Consider the following 23,412-nt stretch of genomic DNA (forward strand, 5'->3'; position numbering starts at 1 on the left):
CAATAATTAACATTAACTAATGAACCTATTTGTAAAGTGTGACCCACTCGTTCAAAATCTATTTGAGTTTCTTCTCATTTCATTTCCTTTTCATCTGCTTTTCCGGGGCCGGGTTGCTGGGGCAGCAGTCTTAGGAGAGAACTCTAGACACTTCTTCCGCAGGGATTCCAAGTGTTCCAAGGCCAGCCGAGAGACAGAAGCTGCGTCCCAAATCGTACACTTATGCACTATTCTACGCCATTTTGTAGTATAAATAGTGTAAGTACTGCGTTCACACTGAAAACTCTAAAAATAATAAGTGAGGTGTGTAATGATGGACACTTCACATACTCAACGACCGCAGGTTTGCTCGCATAGCGGAAGGGGCGGAGTTATCGGACGGTTATGTTGGATAACTATTTATTTTGGATTGTGAAAGCAAAATTCTTCTACGAGAGTGATTATAGCGCCTCCCGATGGTGAATGCGGTTACACTCACGGCAGGTATTATTTGATAGTTTGAGCATTTAATTTACCGATTTGGCAACTGTCAAACATCATTAGGGAAACGGTTTGAATTTCCGCTTAGTAAAATAACATTAGTGTGCCATTTGGGACGACACTACATACATATACTTTCCTGTTGAGTGTTTAAGTGCATAAGTGCATAGTGTATAGTGTGCCATTTGAGATGCAGCTATAGTCCCTCTAGCGCAGGGGTGCCCAAACTTGATCCAGGAGGGCCGGTGTCCTGCAGATTTTATCTCCTACTTGCCTCAACACACCTGCAAGGATGTTTCTAGAAAACCTAGTAAGAGCTTGATTAGCTAGCCCAGGTGTGTTTGCTTGGGGTTGGAATTTAACTTAGCAGGAAACCGGCCCTCCAGAACTGAGTCTGGACACCCCTGCTCTAGCGTGTCCTGGGTCTTCCCTGAGGCTTCTTCCTGGTGGGACAGGCCTGGAACACATCCCTAGGCAGGCATTCAAAACAGATGCCCGAGCCCCTCCAGCTCTCTTCTCTCAATGTGGTGGAGCAGCGGCTTTACTCCGAGCTCCTCCTAGGTGACAGAGCTCCTCACCCCATCTATAAAAGTGCGCTCTGCCACCTTGCGAAGGAAACTCATTTCAGCTGCTTGTATCCGAGATCTTGTCCTGTGAGAGTAGGAACGCTGTATTGTCATAACACTGTATGGCAATGTTTCAGATGACTCCTCTAGAGCCTACAGCTAATCAATCTGTCAGATTCTGGAGTGCATTACAGCTCTAAAGAACATTATAAAGGATCTTAAACAAAACACATACAGTTATAGGTATGGTATATGATTATATAATTTCACTCACCTGGGAGATGGGCTCCATGTGAATGGTTTGTGAGCACAATAAAGTGCACAGCATGCCATATCTGATAATTGTAAGAAATAATTCTAAAAAGCCCATATCAAACACACCTGCCTGTAATTATCATGTCGTGTTCAGGTCCTAATTAATTGGTTCAGGTGTGTTTGATATGGGTAGCAGCTAAAATCTGCAGGAAGGTGGCATAAAACAGCACAAAAATACGATATATTTGATGAGTTCAGCAGCTAATCAGCTGGAATCAGCTAAGGTGAAGTGGCAGCGACCAGCGAGACCCAGCTGTCACTCAAGTTTCCTTAATTATGCAGACTTAATATAACTTAATATAAATGAAACGGATGAGTTTTAAAAATTCACTCCCTCACACAGTTGTCATGAAGGGTAATATAAGCTATATGAACCAAAATCGTTCTTTGTATCAGGCTATAAACATCTTTTTTTCTGCTGTAAAGTTGGCCATTTTAACACTGGGCTGAATAGAAATTTGCTCTATTATGGAGCCAGGACTAGCGGAATTTCGATGACTTGCAGCTTATACTTCCGTATTTGCTTCACGACGGAGAGCGGGAGGTTGTTGCTGGATGATGATGTCATTTTTGGATGAGCTGTCCCTTTAAAGCGTTCGAAAGCAGCACAACTACAATACCCAGCATTCCTGTTCGCGCGTGACGTCAGAACCGATTGAATCGCTGGCGGGACGAAAATTTTCTGCAAACGATTCCAGTCGACCGACACTTCAGCAGCGTTTTATGATTATGACAAAATAAGTTTATACGAGTTGCACCTTTTGTGGAGTTAGTGCCCGTGATTTGCAGGTGAGTAAGCAATGTCTTCGTTACAGGAAGATTGGATCATTTTGTCAAGATGCTAAGCTACAGTGCTGCCTTCTGCTTAAGCATAACGTTACCTTCTAAAAACTTGATTTTTTTGTCAATTTGTTGTGTGACTTTTGCAGCTGATCGCTCGTCTGGAAGACAGATATGCTGAAAATGCCTAAACTTAATTGTGATCACTAACATAAATGTGATACTCTGTTTTAAAATGATTATCGAGTTACATACAAGCCAAATATAACTTCACAAACGTTATTAATCGTAAACTAAATGATGTCCTACACATTTAGAGTTCGCAAAACAATGTCAAATTCTGTCTTTTCTATCAAAAGTTACTGTCTTACAGTAGGTAATTTAAATATCAAATATTATGTAACATAACCTCTTCACCTTCTGACTAAAAGATGACAAAACCTCGCCTCAACAATGCTCATATATACTTTATTTTGTAATTATATATGAATGTAACGCTAAACATTGTACACTTTTAAAACTGGATGAGTATTTTGTGTCTGTAAACCTATGTCCATATCTTTAGTATTTTTTGTGTATTTGTTGCGTTTATATACATATATTACAGATGTTATGTTTTATGATAGTTATGTTTGATGTGATTTCATGAATTAGATGTACGGTTAAATCAAAACCTAAATGATAATGACTGAAATAGTTCACGGTTGTGCAATCAATAAGGAAATGTCTTCATGACCATCTTCATTATGGAAAATGTACAAATTTCTATCGTAATTATAAATTAACAGAAGTAAAATAGTAAATGGACCCTTTTTTGTCTTTTGTTATTTAACTGAATTGTCAATGTAAATTAGAATAGTTTATTAATTAGATTAATTAAAGTTGGTTTTATATTTGCATATTCAGACTTTCTCCTTAATAATCTTATTTCAGAAAAGTATTCTTTGATAATTCACTAGCAGCCAATGACTATCAAAGCACAACATTGCTCAGAGTCAATTAAAGTGTCATGAAACCATAAAACACATTATTTGAGATGATGACAGATCTAATATATATATATATATGTATGTGTGTGTGTGTGTATATGTATATATTTGAAGAAGTCAGATGCAAAAACTTCTTAAGTGCCGTCTGAAATTTCCATCGAAAATTAAAAAAAAAAATTCAGCCTCCTTTGTTTATTTTATTTATTTTTATTTATTTATTTATTTATTTATCATCGTTATACAATGACTTGCATAATTACCCTAACTTGCCTAGTTAACCCAGTTAAGCCGTTAAATGTCACTTTAAGCTGAATACTAGTATCTTGAAAAATATCTAGCCAAATATTATTTACTTTCATCATGGCAAAGATAAAAGAAATTATTAGAAAGTTATTAGAAATTAGTTATTATTGTTTAGAAAAACAATTTCTGTTGAACAGAAATTGGGTTACACACACACACACACACACACACACACACATATATATATATATATATATATATATATATATATATATATATATATATATATATATATATATATATATTTTTTTTTTTTTTTTTTTGCATTGTTTAAAGCAAATTTGTGGTAATGTTTTTTTTTTGGAAGTCATGTGATTTTAGACTAAATATTCAAATTAGCACATAGTAAACAAATTTTCATGTGAATATAAAACCTTCTTTACCTTAGTTTCGAACAGTGGGTTTAAAACAGCTTCTTCTTTAAATAATTCTACTTTAAAAATCTCTATTATGCTAATTATTTCTGTTTATTTCCATTAATGACACATTTGCTGACGCATCAATTTCTTGCCTATGCTGAACTTGTACAGTTGAAGTTAGAATTACTAGCCCTCCTGAATTATTAGCCTCCCTGGTGTGTGTGTGTGTGTGTGTGTATATATATATATATATATATATATATATATATATATATATATATATATATATATATATATATATATATATATATATATATATATATAAAACCCAATTTCTGTTTAACAGAAATTGTTTTTCTAAACAATAATAACTAATGTCTAATAACTTTCTAATAATTTATTTTATTGTTGCCATGATGACAGTAAATAATATTTGGCTTGATATTTTTCAAGATACTAGTATTCAGCTTAAAGTGACATTTTAACTGGGTTAACTAGGCAAGTTAGGGTAATTATGCAAGTCATTGTATAACGATAATTTGTTCTGGAGACAATAGAAAACAAATATTGCTTAAGAGGGCTAATAATATTGCCCTTCTAGCCAAAATAAAACAAATAACTTTCATCGGAAGAAAAATTATTATCAGAAATACTATGAAAATTTTTTTGAGCTGAAACAAGAACTTTTGCTTTATTTCTTTTAACATTTTCTGCTTGTATTGATGTAAACTCTGTTGTGTTGCAGAGTGGAAATGGTGGCCAGAGGTCAGAAACGAAAGCTCTGCAGAGACGACGAGGGAGCAGGTTCAGCTTGGGAAAGTCAGCTGCAGTCTGTGCTGGACATTTCCATGGACAAATACCAGCGGGACCAGGCTCTGGTGGAGCCCAGCTTATTACGGTCAGTTCTGATCAACAACACCCTGCGGCAGGTTCAGTCTGAGGTCCGTGCACAGGTAGACTCACTCTCCCCTCTAAACCAATCACAGCCCAAGCCTCAAGATTTTCCTCAAATACTCTCTCCGGTTGACCGTAACGCATCTCTGTTCTCGCTGAATGCTGAAAACGTGGAGGAAGATATCACGGGCTGGACATCAGAGGAGGATTTCTCATTATCTTCTGCCATCTCTGCCATTCTCAAAGATCTAGACGCCATCATCGATGGACCGTCTCAACGTTCTCCACTCGGATCCATAGAGAATCTACCAGGGTGTTCAAGTTTGAGGGCTGAAAAATCATACTTCAGAACAGAGGCCACGTGTCCAGGTCAAGACGTGTCTTTGGATAAACTACTTATGGACATCGATTCATCCGTTTTTGAGCCTGAAGTGAATCTCCTGCAAGGCTTTTCTGATGATTTAGTGAAGTATCTACCATCCTTGTCCAAATCCCCATCAGCTTCTCCATCTGTGGTTTCTCCAGGTCAGGCCACATGGGAAATCCAGGAGATCGAGCATGTTATGGACTTCCTGATGCGGACGTATCCGTGAAGATGATTTTAATGATTGGTTGAGTTATTTAAATGGTTTTTACGGATGTCTTGGACATCTAGACATGTAAATGAAGATGGCTTGGCTAAAGCAATGCTAAATTTGGACTGCCAGTGAACATCTAATAGACATCCAAGAAAGGACCAAAACTAGACTAGTCATCAAATACACATTAAGCCTGATTTATACTTCTGCGTCAGGTGACCGGCGTGACCCACGGCGCATGCAACGTGCGTGGCTGGGCATTTATACTTCTGCGCGCTGTCTCTGTTGGTCTGCATTAACACTTCCGAAACGCTAGTTGGCAGTGAGGTGTAAATGTTCCTCTGTGTCAAGTTTCTTCGCTACTTTTTTGCATTTCCTGAACACTTCCGAGATGTACAAGTGGCTCAAACTCGCTCATTTTGAGGCAGGAACCGGCGGACGTGCAATAACTTTAACTATAAGGTAAACACAAAACAAAACTTTCCATCCGGAGCTCCTTCACGGGACTCCACACTTGTAAACAATCACTCGCGCGGCGTCGCGCCATTCGCGCGGCTCTCGTCCCGTCCAGACTCGTCAGCGCTACTAAGCCGACCAATCACAGAGCTTACGCTACGCGTCGTTGCGACGTGTAGTTACATTTTTTGAGAGGTGCACGTCAGCGATGGCCACGGCGAAGGGCTATGCGTCAGCGCCGTAGCATACACCGGCGTTAGACGCAGAAGTATAAATCAGCCTTTAGACAGACAACTCATATGTAGTCGTTCATTTTTTGTATTTGATGATTAGTCTAGATTTGGGCTTTTCTTCGATGTCTATTAGATGTTCACTGACAGCCTTATGTTTTACCAAAGCTGTCTATTAGACATTTATAAAAGCTTGCTGGGTGACCAGTTGCTCCTCAACAATTCCTTCTGCTTTTAAAAGAAGCCCTTTTGTTTTTAAAAACAGTCTAATAGACGTCTAAATATAGACAGCTTCATTAAAGCAAGGCTAAATTTGAGCTGCCAGTGAACATCTAATAGACATCCAAGAAAAGACCAAATCAAGACTAGTCATCAAATACAAAAAAATAAAAGACTACATATGTGAAGTCCGTCTAATCTGTCTATTTGATGACTAGTCTAGTTTTGGTCTATAATTAGATGTCTATTAGATGTTCACAGACGGTTTAAATTTAGCCTTGTTTTAGGCAAGCCCTTTACATTTAGACATCTATTAAACATCTATTAGATGTATTTTGAAAACAAAAGGGCTTCTTTAAAAAGCACAAGGGCTTGTTGAGGAGTAACTGGTCACCTAGCAAGCAATTTTGTTTAAAAAAAAAAAAAAGTTTAATAGACGTCTAAACATAGACGGCTTTGGTAAAACATAAAGCTGTCAGTGAACATCTAATAGACATCCAAGAAAGGACCAAATCTAGACTAGTCATCAAATACAAAAAAATAAACGACTACATATGTGAAGTCTGTCTAATCTGTATTTGATGACTAGTCTAGTTTTGGTCTGTTCTTAGATGTCTATTAGATGTTCACAGACAGCTCAAATTTATCCTTGCTTTAGCCAAGCCATCTTCATCTAGTTGTCTATTAGACATTTATTAGACTTTTAAAAGCTCAAGGGCTTGTTGAGGAGTAATTGGTCACCCAGCAAGCATCTTTTGTATTTAAAAGAAGTCTAATAGACGTCTAAACAGAAGGTTTCGTTAAAACGAGGTTAAATTTGAGCTGTCAGTGAACATCTAATAGACATCCAAGAAAAGCCCAAATCTTGACTAGTCTACTACATATGTGAAGTCTGTCTAATCTGTCTATTTGATGACTGGTCTAGTTTTGGTCTATAATTAGATGTCTATTAGATGTTCACAGACTACTTTGTTTTAGGCTAGTCCTTTACATTTAGACATCTATTAAACATCTATTAGATGTCTTTTGAAAACAAAAGGGCTTCTTTAAAAAGCACAAGGGCTTGTTGAGGAGTAACTGGTCACCCAGCAAGCATTTTTTGTTTAAAAAAAAAAAAAAGTCTAATAGACGTCTAAACATAGACGGCTTTGGTAAAACATAAGGCTGTCAGTGAACATCTAATAGACATCGAAAAAAAGTCCAAATCTAGACTAATCATCAAATACAAAAAAATAATGACTACATATGTGAAGTCTGTCTAATCTGTCTTTGATGACTGGTCTAGTTTTGGTCTATAATAAGATGTCTATTAGATGTTCACAGACAGCTCAAATTTAGCCTCGTTTTAGCCAAACCATCTACGTTTAGACGTCTATTAGACATCTATTAGACTTTTAAAAGCACAAGGGCTTGTTGAGGAGTAACTGGTCACCCAGCAAGCATTTTTTGTTTTTAAAATAAGTCTAATAGACGTCTAAACATTAATTTAAAGATGAATTCCACACAAAGTTCAGCAGGAAGCGTCCCGTACACAAGTGTTGTGAAGCGAGTCCTTTAAAAAAGTGCCGTTTTACTATATTATTCTCTAAGATATGCACTTTCCATTCGTTCAGAGTCTTACATTTTATAATGCATACTTGAGTCTTTCATTCGCAGGTTGCCTTTAAGAGTATCCCGTCTGGATTAGGTTATTAACATATGAGATATGTGTGTTTATTTTTAACTGTAAAGGTATTATAATGTCCGGTTAATGTATAACATGAATATACTGGTGCTGTTTCAGATGTGTCGATGCCTATGCAACATATTTACTATTGTCAGTATGAAATTATAATGATGTGTTGTGATCTGTTGTATGTTTGTGTACTCAAATAAAGAGGTACTTGGTGACATCAAGTGGCTAAATGAGGGAGTGCTACTGTGTTTTTAGTTGATAAAAAGGGAAAAAAAAAAAAGGTTTTCTTTGGTAAAATGGTCTAGAAAATGGTCATATTAAGTGTTGTTTGCTGTTATAAATGACAAAAGTGGAAATAAATAGCAACTTTTTTTTATCTAGTGGAAAATCTAATACTGGCGAGGCAGTGGCGCAGTAGGTAGTGCTGTCGCCTCACAGCAAGAAGGTCGCTGGTTCGAACCTCGGCTCAGTTGGCGTTTCTGTGTGGAGTTTGCATGTTCTCCCTGCCTTCGCGTGGGTTTCCTCCGGGTGCTCCGGTTTCCCCCACAGTCCAAAGACATGCGGTACAGGTGAATTGGGTAGGCTAAATTGTCCGTAGTGTATGAGTGTGTGTGTGGATGTTTCCCAGAGATGGGTTGCGGCTGGAAGGGCATCCGCTGCGTAAAAACTTCCTGGATAAGTTGGGGGTTCATTCCGCTGTGGCGACCCCGGATTAATAAAAGGACTAAGCCGACAAGAAAGTGAATGAATGAATGAAATCTGATACTGGGGTGACGGTGGCTCAGTGGTTAGCACTGTCGCCTCATAGCAAGAAGGCTGCTGGTGTGGAGTTTGCATGTTCTCCCCATGTTGGTGTGGGTTTCCTCCGGGTGCTTCGGTTTCCTAAAAAACCCAAACATGTGCTAAAAGGTAAACTGAATAAACTCAATTAGCCACAGTGTGTGTCTTTCCCATTACTGGGTTGCAGCTGGATCGCCATCTGCTGTGTAAAACGTATGCTGAATAAGTAGGCGGTTCATTCCGCTGTGGCGGCCCCTGATGAATAAAGGGGCTAAGCTGAAGGAAAATGAATGAATGAAAATATTTCCTAGGTAAAATAAAAATAATGAAGTAAAAAAATTATAATTACTGGAAGCAAACTGCACTCATGCCTTTAACTGTTCTCATGTTTTTATTGTACATTTTAGGAACTCAGTTTTAAATTAAAGAGTGTTTTTCATTCAAAAAAAACTTTTTTATAACTTTTTTGCACTTCAAAAAACTCCCAAGTGTCTTTTTTTCTTTTATTCCAAATCATAAGTTTTATCTCATAATAATAATAATAATAATAATAATATTCCTAGAGATGGGTTGCAGCTGGAAAGGCATCCGCTGTGTAAAAACGTGCTGGATAAGTTGGTTCATTCTGCTGTGGTTTAATACAGGGACTAAGCCGACAAGAAAATGAAAGAATGATTAATAATAATAATAGACTATAAATAGAACTGGATAAATAAAACTGTTGCATAAAATCTAAAAACACAAAATGTTAAATTAACAAAAAATTAATCAAATAATGATTCAACTGCTTTATTAAAATACATAAAAAAAAACATATTTTTAGGAAAGGGTTAGGAAGTTTATGGAAATAAAAGCAGGTGTAGAAATAACAGCTTTTTTTAACAGCTCTTAAAAGTCAGCCAAGTTTTAAGAAAAACAAAATCTTTAACACTTTTTTTTTGGCACTTAATTCTGACTTTATAATTTAGAATTCTGGCTTAAATCGCAATTCTGACTTAATAACAGGTAATTCTGACTTTAGAACTCGGACTAAACTCGCAATTCTGACTTTATAACTCAGAACTCTGGCTTAACTTGTAATTCTGACTTTATGGATGTGTGTGTGTGTATGGATGGATGTTTCCCAGTACTGGGTTGCAGTGGGAAGGGCATCTGCTGTGTAAAACATATGCTGCGGTTCATTTCGCTGTGGCGACCCCTGAGGAATAAAGGGACTAAGCCGAAGGAAAGGAATGATTCGTTATTTAAAAAATGACAAAAAATATTAACAATTTTGAGAATTTGATCATTTTAAACGGTAAATCTTTCATTCACGAATGCAGGCTTTCAAAATCTCAGGTCTTTTCTAAATTTATTCTTACTATGGTCTTTCATGAGTTATTATGAAGCTGTAGTTGGCATCTGTAAATGTCTTTCATTGTGTTTTTTTTTTTTTTATTTAAATGATGCCTGTTTTTCCTATAATTGTAAATTTCTAACGCACAAAAAAATAATTACAAAAAAAAACTACAAAAGGTACTACATGGGACTTGTTTATTCTTTTATGAAAATGAAAACAGTACAGATACTCACTTGTTTTTAACCAAACAAATGTCAATCCACAAAGTACAGCTTTATTTGATTTTCTGTGCATGCATTTCTTTAAAAACAGTTTGTTCTTCTGACAGTCAATATCAGACAATTATTTTGTTCCCTGCTGTCCAACACTTCCTATACAGTCGCAATAATACAAAGTTATATTTGATAAACATACAGTACTACAATAAAAGACAAAAGCAAAAAGTGTCCGTCCAAAATCACAATGACTGACTCCACAAGGTAAAAGGTCAGATTATAAAGTGCATATGATACACTCTCCACATATCTGGACACCAAAATACAACATTCACTACCTATGAAAAACTACTAGTCGATTAAAGCAGTGTCTCTCAACCACATTCCTGGAGGACCACCAGCACGGCATGCTTCGGATGCCTCCTTTGTCACACCCATTACAGGTCTTTCAGTGTCTGCTAATGAGCTGTAATCTAAATACAGTGTGTTTGGTTATGGAGACATGGAAAATGAGCAGAGCCGGTGGTCCTCCAGGAACATGGTTGAGAAACACTGATTTAAAGGGATAGTGCAACCAAAAATTAAAGTGGTTGTAAACTGAATTTCTTTAGTCTGTTGAACACAAAACAAGATATTTCGAAGAATGTTGGAAAGCAATAAAACACTATGAAATTCATTATCAGCTTTCGTCCAGTATATTTTCCTTAGTGTTCAACACAATAAGAAAACTTGGATCATAACAAGTGAAGGATGAGTAAATAATACATTTTTCTTGGTGAACTATCCCTTTAATGACAATCTTACTGACAAATAACAGTTGTAGACATTTATCAAGAATGATCAGTTGGTCCATGCATTTAATAACCTACAAATTACATACCCTAAATAATTGTCATGCTAAGAATTAACGAGCAACATTTCCTAAAGCAAAGGCACAACATTTAATATAACATCCCTTCAAGTCTTGAAGTTCACAATTGCTCACTTCAAACTGAACAATATTTGGTTCATGAAACTACTTCATCCACAAAGAGGATTTTCTAAAAAACAGAATACATCTGCACCCTCAGAAATAAAGGTACAAATATACTGGAATTTGCTACCGATCAGTACTGAAATTTAAAAAACATCCATTTCCTGCTAACATTTGAGCGTGTTCTTGAACGGTTGATTGGCTATTGTGTTCACGTGCTCAACAGAAATGACTGATTTGCCGTGAAGGTCATCAGTTCAGCGAACTCACCGCTGTTTACTGAGTGTAAACACAGATAGAGGGACACTGGAGTGTTTTAAAGCTGTGATTTATCAGTGGATCGCTCGTATGTCAGCTTATAGACAAACCGGTGAACTGATGACCTTCACAGCCAATCACAGTCATTTCTGTTGAGCATGACAACAATGTCAAATCAGCGCTGTTTAAGAACTTGCTCAGCAGCGCTCAAATGTTAGCGGGAAATGGACATTTTTAAAATATCGGTAACCAAATTCCAATATCGTGACATCCCTAGCAGTAACTTTTGAATAAGTACATTTTCAGACCTTAAAGATGCATATCAACACATTAAAAGTACAAACGTGTACCATATAGTGTTGTCCTGATACTGGAATTCAGTACTGATCGATACTGACATTTTAATAATGTTCATTTCCCACTAACATATGATCGTGTTCTTAAACAGCGCTGATTTGACATTGTGTTCAGGTGCTCAACAGAAAGGACTGTGAATGGCTGTGAAGGTCATCAGTTCACCAAACTCACCGCTGTTTACTGAATGTAACGACAGACACGGGGACACTGGAGTGTTTTGAAGCTGCGATTGATTGGCGGATCGCTCTTATGTCAGCTTATAAACAAATCAGATGATGGACGAGACTTTGAAACACTTCAGTGTCCCTGTGTCTGTGGTTATCATCAGTAAACAGCGGTGAGTTCGGTGAATTGATGACCTTCACGCCCAATCACTGTCATTTCTGTTGAGCATGTGAACACAACGGCCAATCAGCACTGTTTAAAAATGCCCTCAACAGCGCTCAAATGTTAGCAGGAAACGTTTTTAAAATTTCAGCATCGATTGGTATCCAATTCCAGTATCGTGACAACCCAAGCAGTACCTTCCCAAAAGTGACATTTTTGGTCTTTAAAGATACATAAACACCTAAACAGTAGAAACGTGTACTTCATAGGGTTGTCACGATACTGGAATTCAGTACTAATCGATGCTGAAATTTTAAACATGTCCATTCCCCACTAAGATTTCAGCGCTGTTGAGCACGTTCTTAAACAGCGCTGATTTGCCATTGTGTTCACACTAAACTTGAAATGACTGATTGGTTGTGAAGGTCATCGGTTCACCGAACTCACCACTGTTTACTGAGTGTAACCACAGACACGGGGACACTGGAGCGTTTTATATGTCAGCTTATGTCAGGTTATAGACAAACTGGTGAACTGATGACCTTCGCGGCCAATCACAGTCATTTCTGTTGAGCATGTGAACACAATAGCCAATCAGTGCTGTTTAAGAACGTGCTTAACAGCGTTCAAATGTTGGCGGGAAATTGACGTTTTTAAAATTTCATTACCGATTGGTACCAAATTCCAGTATCGTGACAACCCTAGCAGTACCTTTTCAAAGACTACATTTCTGGTCCTTAAAAGATACACATTAATACTTGAAAAGTACAAACGTGTACCACATAGGGTTGTCACGGTACTGGAATTTAACACCAATCAGCACCGATATTCAAAAAAGCCCATTCATTTGCCGCAAAAATGTGAGCGATGTTAAGCACGTTCTTAAACAGTGCTGATTGGCCATTGTGTTCACATGCTCAACAGAAATGACTGTGATTGGTTGTGAAGGTCATCAGTTCACCGAACTCATAGCTGTAGCCACAGACACAGGAACACTGGAGTGTTTTAAAGTCACGTCGATCAGCTGCTTTGTTTATAAGCCGACATACGAGCGGTCCGCTGATGAATCGCGGTTTTAAAATGATCCATTGTCCAATCAGAGTCACTTCTGTTGAGCACGTGAACACAATGGCCAATCATCGCCATTAAAGAACGCGCTCAAATGTTAGCAGGAAATTAATGCTTTTAAAAATCAGTATTGATTGGCACCGAATCCCAGTATTGTGACAACCCTAGTACCTCAAAGTACCCTAGAGCAGTGTTTCCCAACCCTGTTCCTGGAGGCACACCGACACTACAGAAATTGGATGTCTTCTTATCTGACCCATTAACTTCAGGTTTGGGAGTCTCTTTTAATGTTCGGATGAGTTGATTCAGGTGTGTTTGAATAGGAAGAGGTTAAAAATGTGTACTGTCGGTGTGTCTTTAGGAACATGGTTGGGAAACACTGGTTTAGAGCAATGTTTTCCAACCTTGTTTCTGGAGGCACACCAACAGTACACATTTTCAACCTCTCTCTAATCAAACACACCTGAATCAGGAACAGGGTTGGGAAACACTGGTTTATAGCAACCCTGTTCCTGGAGGCACACCAACAGTACATGTTTTGGATGTGTTATCTGAGCCGTTTGAAGGCTCTTCTGATGTTCTGAGGAGTTGATTAAGGTGTTTTTAAATAGGAAGAGGTTAAAATGTGTACTGTTTGTGTGCCTTCAGGAACAGGGTTGGGAAAGACTACCTTAGAGGTATAAAAGTGAACCCTTAAGGGACAAATGTGTACCTTAAAGGTACTAATGTCCACTTGTATGGTACAAAAATGCCCCTTTAAGAAGGTACCACCCCAGTGACAGATCTTGTACCTTTCTTTCTGAGTGTGTGAAGTAAAGGTTTGCCTTATTGCACATTGAAGCCCCTGCTAACCTGCAATGTGTTGATGTTTCATGTCCACACAAATTACAATTCACTGTCCTTATGTGACTGTGGAGGGATGTGGTGTTTTATCTATTTATGGAGTTGTAGGAGACTTGCGAGCTGGGATCCAGAGGCTTAATTGAGGCCTTCTCAGCCTCCGGCGAATCGTCTTCAGGCCCTGCTTCTATTATTGGCTCTTTATCCTCCTCGTCTTCCTCGCAGCTCGGCAGGTGGAAGAAAGCCGTCCAGCCGTAAACATCAGCAAGCTTGTGAAATGTGCGGAGGACCAGGAACATCACCATCAATCCCACAAACAGGTAGACTGTAAGAAAACAAGAAGTTCATAATGATATTTGGTTTTTGGGCTTTTATACGAAAACGTCTGGGCAGCCCTGCTCTAAAAGAAAAAAGAAATCTCTGAAAATACACCAGGTTTACTGAAAACCCAAGACTGAAGTCTCTTACCCATGACTGATATCTTGTACAAAGCTCTGAGACTCTGTCCTGGTTTTTCCGCAGGCACAAAGTCCCCGAGTCCTATAGTGCAGAGAGAGATGAAGCAGAAGTAGAAGGCATCCAGGAAAGACCAGGTCTCTTCAATGGCGCTGAACACCAGCGACGGCACCACGAAGAAGCAGAGCACCACCAGAAACAGCAGGACGATGAAGTGCACCACGCTGGCTGACCGTTGCTGCAGACCGGCCCGCCGCTGGCATGCGGAGATCGGCCTGTAGGTCAGCGGGTGCATGAGGCGCTGCACACACGCTGTCAGCACCAGCATGGTGAACGGGACGCCGATCAGAGCGTACACGATGGAGAAGGCTTTACCGGCGTCTGAGAGTGGCGTCGTGTGGCCATATCCTGCAGGACAGAGACAGAACAGAGAGAAATAAATAAAGATGGAGGTGAAAGTTTATTTGTGAGGCACTCTGCTTAAAGAAAAAAATAACTTACTTGTTTTAAACCTTTAAGAGTTTCTTTTTTTCTCGTTAAACACACACACAAAAAAGATATTTTGTAGAATGTTGGAAACCTGTAACCATTGACTTTTAATGTATTTGTTTTTCCTACTATGGAAGTAAATGAATACAGGTTTCCAACATTATTCAAAACATCTTCTTTTGTGTTTAAAAAAAAAGAAATTTATGAAAGTTTGAAACATAAAAATTATGACAATTTTAATTTTTGGCTTTACTATCATCTTAAGAATTTAAATTTAAATTCTGTCATCATTTTCATGTTTCAAATCTTTGAGTTTCTTTTTTTTTTAAACACGAAGATATTTTGAAGAATGTTGGAAAACTGTAACAACTGACGTTCATAGTATTTGTTTTTCCTACTTTGAAAGTCAATGGTTACAGGTTTACAAAAAAAGAAAATAACTCTTAAAGGTTAGAAACAAGTAAATGGTGACAGAATACATTTTTTGGGGTGTACTATCCCTTTAAGAACTAAAATTCTGCCACCATTTACTTGTTTCAAATCTTGACTTTCTTCTATTCAACACTAAAAGAAGATGTTTTGAAGAATGTTGGAAACCCTGTAACCATTGACTTCTATAGCAGGAAAAACAAATACTATGGAAGTCAATGGTTACAGGTTTCTAACATTATTCAAAATATCTTCTTTTGTGTTTAACATCAAAAAAAGAAACTAATAAATGGTTGAAACAAGTAAATGATGACAGAATTGAAATTTTTGGGTGAACTGTCCCTTTAAGAACTAAAATTCTGACACCATTTACTTGTTTTAAACCCTTTAAGAATTTATTTTTTTCTGTTAAACACAAAAGAAGATGTTTTGAATAATGTTGGAAACCTGTAACCATTGACTTTTAAACTAGGAAAAACAAACACTATGGAAGTCAATGGTTACAGGTTTCCAGCATATATTCGTTGGAGTTTAATCAAAAAAGAAACTCTTAAAGATTTGAAACAAGTAAATGACGGCAGAATTTTAATTTGATTTCTTAAAGAGAATTAATAGAGAGTTCACCCAAAATTTTTATTCTGTCATCATTTACTTGATTCAAACCTTGATGAGTTTCTTTCTTCTGTTAAACGCTAAAGAAAGATAATTTGAAGAATGTTGGAAACCTGTAACCATTGACTTTTAAACTAGGAAAAACAAACACTATGGAAGTCAATGGTTACAGGTTTCCAATATTTGACTAAATAGGTCAAAAATTACGGGTACTGGTATTACTATACTTATGGGGACATTTTGCTCTCTCAACATAGTGAATACCACACACAAAGACGACTCAATGAGTTTTAAATGTTATTTAATAATATCAAATCAATCCTTCACAGGTCATTTTGGCCAGCATTCAAATTCAGATTAAGTTTACCCAGCATCATAGCTGGGTAAACTTAGAGCGCAGTGAAGTTTGCAGAAATATTAAAGAAAAACTCCACAATGGTGTCTTTCAGAAAAAGGAAAGAAATTGTGTGAGACTGATAACGGCAGCAAGAAGAGAGAATCGTGTCAAATTTGTTGTGCTGCCCCATAGACGCTGCATTAGAAACACCTCACATAAGCGGTCAATCGTTTTTTGTAATTTGACGCAACGATGATATAACAAATTCATAAATGCATATGTTTTTACGTAAAAAAAAAACAATAATTCAGGGATTTAAGATTATGATGACCGTTAAACGTGCCATAACAGTCCTGTGAAAAGGGTCTATAAGGTTGGACAAATGACTGGAATTGTAATTGTAAACAAATTTGTATCTTAAACTATTCAAAATAATATATTATAATATATTATATTAATAGTAATCGCCAATTGTTACATACAAGTTATAAATAAGCAATAATAAAAACAGAAATAAAAGGATCAACATGGGCTGACAGAAGTGGTGTAAAATTGTGTTTGGATGATTTATTGCAACAATAGTTTAACGCAGGCAGACCTACAGAATCTAAATCTGCTTTATTATCAAGCCATTAAAACAGTGTCATTATAATGCGTCTGTCGACATGACGACGGTGGTTTGCAGAGCTTATGCAAACATTTCCATATCACTAGTATGATCAGAGGATTTCTTTACTGCGGTTTTCTTCCCACTGTCATTATCCTTGTGCTTACTTTCTGACGTGGCTTTAACACTTTCCAAATTTAATTTGCGGCCATTTAAGGAACAAAGTTAAAGAATTTAAAGTTCGGCAAACATACATTACTAATGTCTTTATTTAGATACAGTGTGATAAAGATTTAGCCTTTTTTACGTGATTTGCATATGAAGTTAACCTACAATGAACATTTTCTCATTTTCTTTCACTCCTGTCAATACAAACATGTGTGGCTTACTCATTTTGAACTGTTTTTGTCAACAGAATGACCGTCAGTTTAGTCCAAAACAACTTCAGATGCAGCATGAGTGATTAAAAAGTCATAATCTTCATTTGTGGAAGAATTATCTCTTTATCTGTCTAATTATAAACAGCATGTGATTTCCTGACTTCATAAAGCTTTTAGCATAATCTAATTCAGAGCAGGGGTCGACTACACCGGCTAACCTGCTCAATGAAAGGAGCGCTTTATACAGACAAACAGGTCAAAGGAGCGATTTCACATGTTTGCATGACTTAAAACCCAGTTAAAGCAAACAAAGCCTGCACTATATATGCTTAAACACGAAAGAGTGGAAAAAATGGGATTTCTGGGTCTTGAAAAATAAATCCATGAAAATAACTCTCTGAAGCGCTTGATTCTGATTGGCCAGTCACAACATTCCAAGGCATGTAACTTTCAGATAACAACTAGGGCTGCAACTAACGTTATATTGATTAATCTGTCAATTATTTTTCGATCAGATTAAAAAGAAAAGAAAAAAGCATGCATTCATCAAGAAAAGCATGCATTCATCTCTAAATGAATGAGAATACACACCTTTTACTTGTTTCAAACCTTTATGAGTTTCTTTTTTTCTGTTAAACACAAAAGAAGATATTTTGAAAAATGTTGGAAACCTGTAACCATTGACTTCCATAGTATTTTGCTTAAAAAAAAAAAAAAAAAACTCAAAGGTTTATGAGTTTAAGGATGAACCAATTAAAGGCAAGTAATGCCAATCTGATTTCAGCAAGTAGGACATGTTCCTGGATTAACATCTGTTGATCCTGGAAGAACACTCCAATCAGCCAGTCAGAATTAAGGGACACAAATAGGGCCCTATCATACACCCGGCGCAATGTGCCGCAAGGTGCGACGCAATTGTTGTTTGCTAGTTCCAGCTCTACGCAAGAGTCTTTTTGACATTTTGCGCCAAGCTGTTTAAAGCAAATGCATTTGCGCTCATATGTGCGCCCACAGGCGTTCTGGTCTAAAAAAAGCAGGCATGTTTTGGCGCATTGCTATTTTGAGAAACTATAATAGTCTGTTCTTTAGACCAGAACAAAGCCGGTCTATTGTCTGGCGCAAAGTGTGCCTCGCTTACACACTGCTTAATACACACAAGATGTAGAGCAAAACGCAAATATCTTTACATATAAAAAATATATAAAATATTAGGGATATATATATATATTGGATATAATAAGTATGTACAGTTGAAGTCAGAATTTTTAGCCCCCTTCAAATTTTTTTCTTCTTTTTAAAATATTTTTCAAACTATGTTTAACAGAGCAAGGCAAATTTTCACAGTTTGTCTGATAATATTTTTTCTTCTGCAAAGAGTCTTAGTTTTTTTATTTCGGCTAGAATAAAGGCAGTTTTCAATTTTTTAAACACCATTTTATGGACAAAATTTTTAGGCCCTTTAAGCTAATTTTTTTCTCGATAATCTACAGAACAAACCATCATTATACAATAACTTGTCTAATTACCCTAACCTGCCTAGTTACCCTAATTAACCTAGTTAGGCCTTTAAATGTCACTTTAAGCTGTATAGAAGTGTCTTGAAAAATATCCAGTCAAATATTATTTACTGCCATCATGGCAAAGCTAAAATAAATCAGTTATTGGAAATTCGTTATTAAAACTATTATGTTTAGAAATGTGCTGAAAAAATATTTTCTCCGTTAAACAGAAATTGGGGAAAAAATAAACAAGCGGCCTAATAATTCAGGGGGGGCTAATAATTCTGACTTCAACTGTATGTAGGATATAAATATAAAGGATTAAAATATTACAAAACATATTATTTTCTAGCCTACATGAATTTAAAACCCACTGCCTTCATACTTTCTTCATCTCGGGAGGCTTTTTCAGTTCATTCGATTTGCTTTTGTATAATGTTATTATTATTAGCTGTATTTTTTATTATATCCATATTTATATTTGTTTTATAAAAAACAAGCTTAGATTTGCCCACCTGTCAGGTTTCAGACCATATGGGGCACAGCATGTGTATGAGGATAAAACTCAGTTGTTTGAGCACACTTCGCTATTATTGTTCATTTATTCGTTTGCTGGAAATTAGAACTGAATTTAGAAATAGTTTTGAACAAATATTTGCGCTTAAACTAAATTAATTATTTATAGGCTAATTGATGTCTGTGTGTACAAGGTTTCCCTATCCACGAGAGCGAAAGTGAAAGTAGATTATGAGATGCCTTATCTCTCATTCTCGCGCTGCAGATGCTCTGTTTAGCTGTTTTCTTGCTAGTGAAATGCTCCGTTTTACCTCTTGCACTTACTTTACATCATGTAAATAGCAAATGCGCTTATGGCACGACGCAACTGGCTCTTAAAGGGAATGGGAGATGAGACTCTGATTGGTTTATTCTCAAAACACACCTATAACGCATTAAGATAATAAACTCAACCCTTTTAGACTATGCGCCACGGCGCAAAGCGGATTTTTCTGTCCCTGAAAGCGTTTGCGTCCTGCGCTTTGCGAATGGTCCGTCAAAATAGAGCCCTTAGAGTCTAAGTTTAGGCTTACGGTTAGCTTTATGCACTTCCACATGATTATTATGCAACTATTACTCACCTCTGATTGGTGAATAATTTAATTATGGTTGGGCTTAGGGGTAGGGAATAGGTATGGAACAAAAATTATGTTCCAGGATCAACATAGATGTTAATCCAGGATCCCGTCGTACTTAGCAAAATCATGATGTGTGGTGATGAAATGTTCATTTAACATGATTTGTAAATGTGTGTCACTTTTCTGGAAGTGCAGCTTTACTGAACATTTTTAACAAAACAACCGTCTTGAAGCTAAAATGTGAAAAACCACCGTGTCCTCGTTCTTTGCATTGTTTGGACTCCACTGAGCTCGCTGACACCATCAGAAAAGATTAGATTACATGACAGAGGCTGCGCAATCAGCTAAAATGATGATGATGATGATGATGATGATGATGACATTAGTCTTTTGTGAACATGATGTGCGATATATATTGCATCACACAAAACGACTGAGGTTACATTCATGTGTTGAGTGATAAATTGATGTATTCATTATTCTGAAATGCTTTAGTTCTGAGTTTTAAGTAAGACTATGCAGTATTTTACAAATTCAATCAATGGTGTGATCAAAAGTAGATGTTTTTTTTACAGAATTGTTTATTTTTTACAGCAAAGCAAGAATTGAAGCTGATAATGTTATCGATTTTGAGTCACTTATTAGTCATTTAGGCCACAGAAATATAAAAAAATACCCTGCAAATTCCCTGAGGGACTGTTTAATGAAAAAAAAGCATTTGTTTTACACACAAAAGGAGTTTTATGAATATCTCCATCCTGTAAATCTCGCCAGTGTGTACATAAAGCGATTAAGAGCCTATATGTTTCTGCTTTAGAGAAAATGTTGATGAGATCAGTCTTTTGTAAACATGGTGGGTGATATACATTAAGTGCATCACATTAAACGACTGAGGTTACATTCATGTTCTGAGTGATGAATTGGTGTATTGATTATTGTGACGTGCGTGAATCATTTTTATTTGGATGGCTTTAAAGTAAGACTACAATACTTTACAAATTTAATCAATGGTAAGATCAAAAATGGATATATTTTTTACAGAATTGTTTCTTTTTACAGCAAAACAAGGATTGAAGTTGATAATGTTAAAGATTTTGAGTCATTTATCAGTCATTTAGGCCGCAGAAATATTTAAAAATACCCTGCAAAACCCCTGAGGGACTGTTTAATGAAAAACGGCGTTTGTTTTGAAGACTTGCACACAAATGGAGCATTATAAACACAGTATTATGAATATTAAACATCCTGTAAATATTGTCATTGTAAACATAAAGAGATTAAGACTATTTAGATAAAAAGTTGATGATATTAGTCTCTTGTAAACATGATAGGCGATATACATTGCATCACACAAAACGACTGAGGTTACATCCAGGTTTTGACTGATGAGTTGATGTATTGATTATTGTGATGTGCCTAAATCAAATTTTTATTTAGATGAGTTTCAAGTTAGACTATACAACAGGCTAATTTATAAGTCCAATCCATGGTAAGATCAAAAGTTCATATTTGTTTTTACAAGATAGTGTATTTTTACAGCAAAAACAAGGATTTAAGTAAATAATGTTATAGATTTTGAGAAATGCAGTCACAAAATTCTGTCATTCAGGCCATGAAAATATTTTTAAATACCCTGCAAACTCCCAGAGGATCTGCTTGATGAAAAAAAGCATTTGTTTCTAAAACTTTCCACACAAAAGAAGTGTTATGAACCTCTCCATCCTGTTAAACATCATGTAAATCTCGCCATTGTGAACTTAAAGAGATTAGGGGCCTATATAGTTCTGTTTTAGAAAAAAATGATGATGACATCAGTCTTTTGTAAACATGATGGATGATATACATTAATTGCATCACACAAACGACTGAGGTTACATCCAGGATTTGAGTGATGCATTGATTAGATTATTGTGACGTGCGTTAATCACTTTTTTGAATGAGTTTTAAGTAAGATACAGTAGGCTATTTTACAAGTTCAATCAATGGTAAGATTAAAATTAGATATTTCTAAGAAGATTGTTTGTTTTTACAGCAAAACAAAGAATGAAGCTGATAATTTTATAGGTTTTGAGAAATGTAGTCATTTAGGCCACTGAAATAGTTCAAAATACCCTGCAAACTCCCAGAGGGTCTGTTTGATGAAAAAAGCATTTGTTCTGCAAGACTTTTCACACAAAAGGAATATTATGAACCTCTCCATCCTGTTAAACATCATGTAAATCTCACCATTGTGAACATAAAGAGATCAAGAGCCTATATGTTTCTGCTTTAGAGAAAATGATGATGACATCAGTCTTTTGTAAACATGATGGGTGATTACATTTATTGCATCACAAAAAAACGACTGAGGTTACAACTAGGTTTTGAGTAATGAATCGATTTGATTATTGTGACGTGCGTTAATCACATTTTTTAATGAGTTTCAAGTAAAACTATACTATACTATACAGTAGGCTATTTTACAAGTCCAAATCAATGGTAAGATCAAAACTAGATTTTTTTTTTCTTTTACAAAATTGTTTATTTTACACCAAACAAGGAATAAGTTAAATAATGTTATAGATTTTGAGAAAAGTCGTCATAAAATCAGTCATTTAGGCCACAGAAATATTCAAAATACCCAGCAAAATCCCAGAGGGTCTGCTGGATGAAAAAAAGCGTTTGTTTTGTAAGACTTTCCACACAAAAGGACTATTATGAACATCTTCATCCTGTTAAACATCCTGTAAATCTCGCCATTGTGTACATAAAGTGATTAAGAGTCTATTTAAGTTTAAGTTTAAGTGATTAAGTTTAGAGAAAAAAGTAAACAACTCAAAGCACTGCATGACATGGACTCTCTGCTGTTTACACTCGCATAAACATACAGTTTGTTCAGTTCTGAACTTTGAAACTTCTTTTGTAACCATTTCTAAAGTTTCTCTTAAGAGGAACTAACTTCATTAATCTGCACTCACTTTAAGCAGCAATAAACAAACAGCGCGCATCATCCGCAAAACTTTACTTCAGAGGAAGAAAACTCACCCACTGTCGTCACCATCGTGTTGGCAAAGAACAGAGAAGACGCCAAATCCCAGTTTGTACGAAGAGAAGCATTTTCAAGCACCGACACGCCATATTTATTAGCTTTTAAAACTCTTTCTAAGAAGGTTTCCAGAGCCGTGCTGTTAACGCAGCTCAGGTTGAGGAACTCGGCTTTCAGAGAGCTCAGGTCCGCTTTCAGAGACTCCTCGATGGGCCGCTCGATGGCTGAGAAAACAAGCGCTCCCAATAACAGATATGTGAAGTACGCCAAAATGAAGCCGATGAGCATAAAGCAGGACCTGAACGCCGTTGACATGGTGAGATACGTGTGTGTGAGTGAGAAACACGATGACAGGGATTGTTAATTTGTGGCAGTGATGTGCTCGTCTGATTGAACTCCACCCTCTCTGAGAAAAGTTGGCCAGGAAATAACCCGTGTAGCCTC

At 36.6% G+C, this 23,412-nt stretch overlaps 2 protein-coding genes across 20 annotated transcripts; one reads left to right on the plus strand and one right to left on the minus strand.

Annotated features, from left to right (window-relative positions):
• The first annotated feature begins 26 nt into the window (after window positions 1-26).
• On the plus strand, window positions 27-8,077 carry sertad3 (SERTA domain containing 3). Of its 10 annotated transcripts, XM_087291975.1 has the most exons (5): window positions 2,003-2,150; window positions 4,538-5,455; window positions 6,011-6,193; window positions 6,550-6,997; window positions 7,380-8,077. In XM_087291975.1, the coding sequence occupies exon 2, from the start codon at window positions 4,545-4,547 to the stop codon at window positions 5,277-5,279; it is 735 nt and encodes a 244-aa protein (XP_087148101.1). In that variant the 5' UTR covers window positions 2,003-2,150; window positions 4,538-4,544; the 3' UTR covers window positions 5,280-5,455; window positions 6,011-6,193; window positions 6,550-6,997; window positions 7,380-8,077. The 10 variants fall into 10 exon arrangements, with proteins under 10 accessions (XP_087148106.1, XP_087148105.1, NP_001014343.2 ...); XM_087291980.1 differs by lacking the exon at window positions 2,003-2,150 and adding an exon at window positions 27-258 and having other exon boundaries at window positions 6,011-6,831; window positions 7,209-8,077; XM_087291973.1 differs by having other exon boundaries at window positions 6,011-6,997.
• A 2,063-nt stretch (window positions 8,078-10,140) lies between these two features.
• Window positions 10,141-23,376, minus strand: kcnk6 (potassium channel, subfamily K, member 6). Of its 10 annotated transcripts, none has more exons than XR_015514294.1 (5): window positions 22,968-23,376; window positions 14,470-14,865; window positions 13,653-14,326; window positions 10,920-13,540; window positions 10,144-10,564 (listed from the first exon to the last, which is right to left on the minus strand). XR_015514294.1 is itself a non-coding variant. In XM_087291967.1 (4 exons), the coding sequence occupies exons 1-4, from the start codon at window positions 23,281-23,283 to the stop codon at window positions 10,530-10,532; spliced, it is 789 nt and encodes a 262-aa protein (XP_087148093.1). In that variant the 5' UTR covers window positions 23,284-23,376; the 3' UTR covers window positions 10,144-10,529. The 10 variants fall into 10 exon arrangements, 2 of the variants coding, with proteins under 2 accessions (NP_001025245.2, XP_087148093.1); XR_015514291.1 differs by having other exon boundaries at window positions 10,717-13,540; XR_015514292.1 differs by having other exon boundaries at window positions 10,717-11,369; window positions 13,250-14,326.
• Window positions 23,377-23,412: the final 36 nt, after the last annotated feature.

The sequence above is a fragment of the Danio rerio genome, chromosome 18 (genome assembly GCF_052040795.2).
Source record: "Danio rerio strain M-AB ecotype USA chromosome 18, GRCz13ab, whole genome shotgun sequence".
NCBI lineage: Eukaryota > Metazoa > Chordata > Actinopteri > Cypriniformes > Danionidae > Danio > Danio rerio.

Bases quoted from the DNA above. Each gene is read 5' to 3' on its own strand.
- sertad3 (XM_087291979.1), top strand. From the start codon at position 4,545: ATGGTGGCCAGAGGTCAGAAACGAAAGCTCTGCAGAGACGACGAGGGA.
- kcnk6 (NM_001030074.2), bottom strand. From the start codon at position 23,283: ATGTCAACGGCGTTCAGGTCCTGCTTTATGCTCATCGGCTTCATTTTG. The intron at 14,866-22,967 runs GTGAGTTTTCTT...TCTGTCCTGCAG, and splicing joins CACGATGGTGACGACAGTGG to GATATGGCCACACGACGCCA. The intron at 14,327-14,469 runs GTAAGAGACTTC...GTTTTCTTACAG, and splicing joins GTACAAGATATCAGTCATGG to TCTACCTGTTTGTGGGATTG.